The 6,000-nt window shown below is 37.0% G+C and overlaps 1 protein-coding gene across 1 annotated transcript in view; it reads left to right on the plus strand.

Moving 5' to 3' along the window:
* The window catches only part of LOC109850014 (chalcone--flavonone isomerase), a 2,013-nt gene continuing 790 nt past the window's right edge, over positions 4,778-6,000 (plus strand). The window contains exons 1-3 of the mRNA XM_020419910.1: positions 4,778-4,958; positions 5,100-5,258; positions 5,660-5,883. Of these exons, the coding sequence (XP_020275499.1) occupies positions 4,856-4,958; positions 5,100-5,258; positions 5,660-5,883 (486 nt within the window). The 5' untranslated portion in view covers positions 4,778-4,855. The remainder of the gene's footprint in view (positions 4,959-5,099; positions 5,259-5,659; positions 5,884-6,000) is intronic.

Consider the following 6,000-nt stretch of genomic DNA (forward strand, 5'->3'; position numbering starts at 1 on the left):
TTATGCATGTGGCCCATGGCATGACATCAAATGGATATGTGAATCTGATAAATGTGGAAAATCCAAGACAGTAACATGTGATGGGGATTTAAGTTAGTTATATATAACATAGAAAGATTGTAATGGTTAAGAAAGCATGCGATAACTCTAGATTTTTCTTTTCAAGTGTATAAACAAATAGTTACCAAATTAATAGTAGCCCTTCATTAAGAAAGTGGAAAATTTTGAAATGCATCAAAAAGTTATATGAAAATATGAACACATTATGAATATGAAGAAAGATTTTTTGACTTATGTTGGGACATAACTTTGATACATTCTAGCAAAATAAATCGTGGGATATGTCAAAGGCGTATCTGACAAATATCCATAAAGTATTAAACAAATTATTGAACATGTCAAATACAAATATGTATTCTTTATCAAAGCATCCATGCAAGACATATGGCAACAAAGAGATGAAGGATGTATCGCCATTAGTTCACTCATTTAGAAAAATGAATTACCACCTCATGCACATTTTTTTCCGACAACACATTGTATCTATGCATGCTATCATGTATGCGTGTGTAGATGGATAGGTGGGTAGACAGACATATAGATAGGTAGATGGACATACAGATAGATATGTTCAACTTCTCTTAGATGAGGAAACCCTTTTTTCACAACTTCTGGAGAGTAGTCTGGTAATCATTAAGATTGAGGTTGAGGGTTACTTCGAGGTTAACATATTAAAAATATGAAAATCTTATCATCCAGCTGTACGTAATTTGGTCCTTTATTTGGTTGACTGTCTTTGGTGTTTGGATATCGTAGCCTTTAATGTTAGTACACCTTATTTAATAGGCAGGAGCATTCTACATTTCCATATAAAGGAAAGGGTAGCATTGTTTGTTAGCATCGTAGTCTTGCCATTTGGAAATTCATGTGTGCATGTGGTGGATCGATTGGTTATAATCGTAGAGATCTCCAACTGTGCTGTTTACTATTTGATCTTGCGAATTCAGGCTCTCCTCTACAGGATAGTGTGTGGAAAGTTTATTTAAAGATCAGTATATATTAGCATGGAGAGTGCATACAAATACCCAAGAACATTAAGTGGGATTAGTTAAGGTAAAGGTAATTATTTGTTACCAAGGAAGTAAACTATTTATCTTCCACCTGGTTCAGTGGGGATTTTATTAGAACAAGTGGCCATCATGATTAAGAGAGATACCTATTAGAGATAATCTTCAATGAGTTTTAGGAAACCCTTTCACTAATTGAATGGTTTTATTGGCCTACATTATGCTTCAAATTATCGAACAGATTGTTTTTTCTTGTCCATAGTCACTTCTATCTATTGTTCTTTACTATTGAATGATAATTAGCCTTTGCTTATGAATTGGAGAATACTTGCTTACGAATTGGAGAATACTTGATGAATTTATTACCGTGAAAGACCAAGTTACCTCCAGATTCTACCAACTTTTTACCATGAGTCATTGGACATTAGATCTCCATTTAAACCTCAGGCTTTAAAAATTTGTTGGTTACTTCAGCTCTTTCATTCATCTGGTAGAGTCAGTCACTCAGCTGTTGTGCGTCCACGGATGACTCACAGCATGTGGTCTATCATGCTTTGGAAATTCTCTTAGGAATAATGTTCTTTTCCGCAGAAATTTAATTGCCAAATGCGGAGCAGAAACTAAGATTGTCTACAGTGATGAACGCATATTTTCACAATGTGTAGTAACTTCTATGTTTTATGTTTATCTTATATAGGGATATACCGTATATAACACCATACATTATTCGGCAAGGACATTCAATTGCCTAGGCGCCTTTAGCTGATATAAGTTGGGTTGGCTGATGTACCCTTGTTTGCGTGTTGTTTAGGAATTAGCCTTGATTCTTATGATTTTCATCTTGATGATTGTTTTGTGGAAATTTCAGAGGTTAGGATGGTAGTGCATTTCAGTGGACTTGATTTGCTTCTTCCATTGTGTAACTTGTTAGAGGATTTTTTTTGTTTATGTTTAGCATTTATCAACTTATCTAGAGGATGTTATCATCTGTCACCAATGCCTCTATCTATCAGATGTGTTTGGCTGTGGAGTATATCGAAGTTGAGACAACTCCACAAAAGAAATGATCAAAATAACACCTTTTGATCATGTTGGCTTGCATTAAAGCAGTTAGTTAATTGTTACTTGCTACGTCATAATCCATAAATTTATTTCGCAATCGGGATGCTAATTTCTTTCCTTTCCTGTATGTATTCTTGGCTTTTGATTCATGAGTCGAGTGCTAAAAATAATTGTTGTTTTTCTCAATATCCATACATTGGTCTTACCTTCCATTCAAATACCCATCCTGAGTATACTGTGAATATCTTGACAAGTTATCCTTATTTCTTTCAATATATCTGCAGTGCTTGAACGGTTGATTGAGTGGTATCCTCCGGTCAAACTATATTCCAGAATGCTGCCAACACCTGTGGGCCTCGAGGCTAAACCTTTTGTGTATTAGAAATGTTAGGGGCACACCCCAAGTCACACCTCCAACCACACCTCCCCCTCTCATTCGCTACAGTAATCCGGGCCCCACATGAGTTTTTAAAATTTAAAAACTCATGTGGGGCCCGGAGTACTGTAGCGAATGAGAGGGGAGGTGTGGTTGGAGGTGTGATTTGGGGTGTGCCCCTAACACCACTCTAATTTAAATTTGATGACTCACCTCAGCACATGGAACGGTACAAGTTGGATCTTAGCATAATATATTTGAAAAAAAACATGTTAACTAAAAATTCTGAGCATCACGAGTCTTATTAAATGAATAGTCGGTGTAGATTCAAAAGTCATTAGAGAGAGGGGAACAAAATGAACAGTAGTCAAGAGAAGCTGGAGAACATGACCTGGCCAAGTTCCGGGCTCGAATTCAAGTCCCTTCGCTGGTGCCTGGCCTGGGAAACAGGGGGCTCCGGGTCGTGGACTGGGGCTGGGTCCAGGCTACTCGGTCTAGTTTTGGGTCAAAACATTGACCATTTTGCTAATACCGAAATAAACTTTAAAATTTCATGGTACCAGATGCTGCTGCAGAACAAGAATATAAGATGTCAAGTTACTAACCTATTGGGATGTACCACACCCACCCACCACCCCCTGATGATTGGGGCTTGGTTCAAAACGCCAAGGGTCAATCTGTGTTGGGTAGGCATTACAACACTTAACGCTATTCATCTGGATCTGAACTGCGAAAGATGGCCCTAGGAGTTTAGGGTAGTACTAAGCCAAGGTTCTTCGCGCCTGAGAAAAACAGAAGATTAACAGGGAACTGGGAATTTTTATCTCTGGATCTGGGGCGATTGAAAGCCTCACACAATAAGGGATTGGCATGTTACTTTTAAGAGAGTATTTTTATATTGAAGATGATTGATGTTATAATATCTTTGGAAGTCTTGTTAATTTACAAGATGATTCCTCTGATGAGCATCACATTAAATTTTTAAAATCCAAACCTGTACGTAAAAGAGTACATTAATTGAATCCACGGGAAACTCTGCCAACTATCATCTTGTGGCTGAAACACCAACCACAACCTGTATGGTTGTCTAGCCCCTGCGTCATTTAATATATATATGGACAAATATTATTAACTCCTTCCTCTTTGTACATTATTATTGTAATAACCACACGTCTACAAAACTACCAACCCCACGTTCTGCCCTGCGATCAACAAACAATTTACTAATCTGCCAATGTATATCGTATGCATCTCCCCCAAAAAAAGAAATCTCGCGAGGACAAAGAAGTATAAGAAACAAGAAAACATATAAAAATAGGGGTAAAAATAATTTATGAATCATTTATCTGCCTTGAGACTTTTTTCCAAAAAAGAAATACGTACAGGATTATAAATAATTATAGCTATAAAGTCAGGATTTCCTATTATATACTTGATTTCCCAATGCCGATACATCACAGAGGATATTTGTGCCAATTAAGTGCCATTATAAATATCCATACGCCCTGGTGATTATTCTGGGCCTCTAATTGGCACAAATATCCTCATTAGCTCATCAACAAACAAATAATAATAAACATTCCATATCATGTCAAAATCTAATGGAGGGGGAGAACATCATTGCTAAAGATAAAGAGGCTAAATGGCACTGAAATACCCTATTGTTTCATCACATTTATACTTGAAAACCCTAAGTTGTAAAAAGTAGCACTTTGATACCCTAAGTTGTAAAAAAATAACACTTTAATACCTAAGTTGTAAAATAGAATGGCACTTAAAGCACCCCATCGTTTCACCACATTTACACGTAAACGGTCTAAGTCATAAAAAGTAGCACTTTAATACCCTAAATTGTAAGAAAATAACAATTTAATACCTTCTGTTATTTGTTAGGACATATTCATAGGAATACTCTCATGACAACTAATAGAAGGTACTAGCCTGCCAAAATTTTTTATAACTTAAAATATTAAAGTGCTACTTCCGCATCTAAATGTGAGGGTGACAGGAGAATTGGGTATGTAAGTAATTGCCATTTGTCCATGATGAAGCAGTAACTGTTCTTGGGTGGTCCTAGAAACTTTGGTCCTTAAACGCTCTGGGATTAACGAAACATGGAGATTCCCTGCAGTTGACTTCAGAAAACTATTCAGCGCTGGCTCTTCTGTAATAATTAGCCTATCACGAGGCCAACTTGTTTGTATGCAAGCATCACGCTCTTTTAGCACCCCACCATTCTTCATTTATACCCCTCCAATAATTTTTGTGCCGTGGACACAACAACAGCAACAAAAGTTTTTTTAATTAACTCATTTTTTTTTTAATCTCCAAGCTCAAAATATCATCGACAATGGCAGAAGCAGCAGCAACAAAGCTTGAGGTCGAGGGGGTCTCCTTCCCCGCGCTTGTGACTCCACCGGGCTCCTCCAAGACCCACCTCCTCGGCGGCGCAGGTTTCGGATAATTTTACATGGTTTTCTTTTCTAGGATAAATTGCATATATACAGACATTCTCTATGCTGATTTGTTGTGTGAATGCGTGCACTTTGTTTTTTTTTTTTTTTTACGACGGTGAATTTATTTGTTTGATGAAGGTGTGAGGGGGCTAGAGATTGGTGGGAAGTTTGTATCTTTTACCGCGATTGGTGTTTACTTGGAGAGCGGTGCGGTGTCGGTGTTGGCGGAGAAATGGAAGGGGAAGGATGCTGAGGAGATTGCCGGGTCTTTTGAGTTTTTTCAAGATGTTTCTGCAGGTAATTAATAAATCTTTTTTACTATTTTTTTTTATCCATTTTAAAAGAGTAAATTGCTATGAGAACTTTCTGACACTTTCGAGCATTAGCATTTATCCTATCTAAGTACATACTGTGCCTCATCTTTACTTTTTCGCTCAAACATATATATTTCTCAACGTTCACCAAATGAAAAATAGAATAAAAAAAAAGTGATTAAAATAGTGGAATATCTTACTGTGGAAGAATCTTACTATCACAGGTTATCTGTAATTTAACCTTTTTCATAATAGTCTGAAAATTAGTTGCGACAAAATAACATGCTGCATGCATGAAAGGTTGATCTAATTTTTGAAAGAAAAAAAAAAACCCAAATATGATATAACAACCAATTTCACCCTAATTTTGCTGTATAAATGCAGGACCATTTGAAAAGTTCACAAAAGTTACGATGATCCTTCCTCTGTCCGGCCAACAATACTCTGAAAAAGTGTCAGAAAACTGCGTTGCGTTCTGGAAAGCCATCGGAACCTACACCGATGCGGAAGCGGCCGCCGTCGAAAAATTCAAAGAAGTTTTTGAACCAGAGAACTTCCCTCCTGGCTCCTCAATTCTCTTCACTCACTCCCCTGCCGGCTCTCTGACGGTAAAAGAAACTACATTTCAAGAAGCACGAGTTTATCTTGAAAATATAAAATATGAGATGATAGTTCGTTTTGCTTCTTGAGCTATCCAGATATAGAATAATGGTGTTTTTGGAGTA

The sequence above is a fragment of the Asparagus officinalis genome, chromosome 7, assembly GCF_001876935.1.
Source record: "Asparagus officinalis chromosome 7, Aspof.V1, whole genome shotgun sequence".
Classification (NCBI taxonomy): domain Eukaryota; kingdom Viridiplantae; phylum Streptophyta; class Magnoliopsida; order Asparagales; family Asparagaceae; genus Asparagus; species Asparagus officinalis.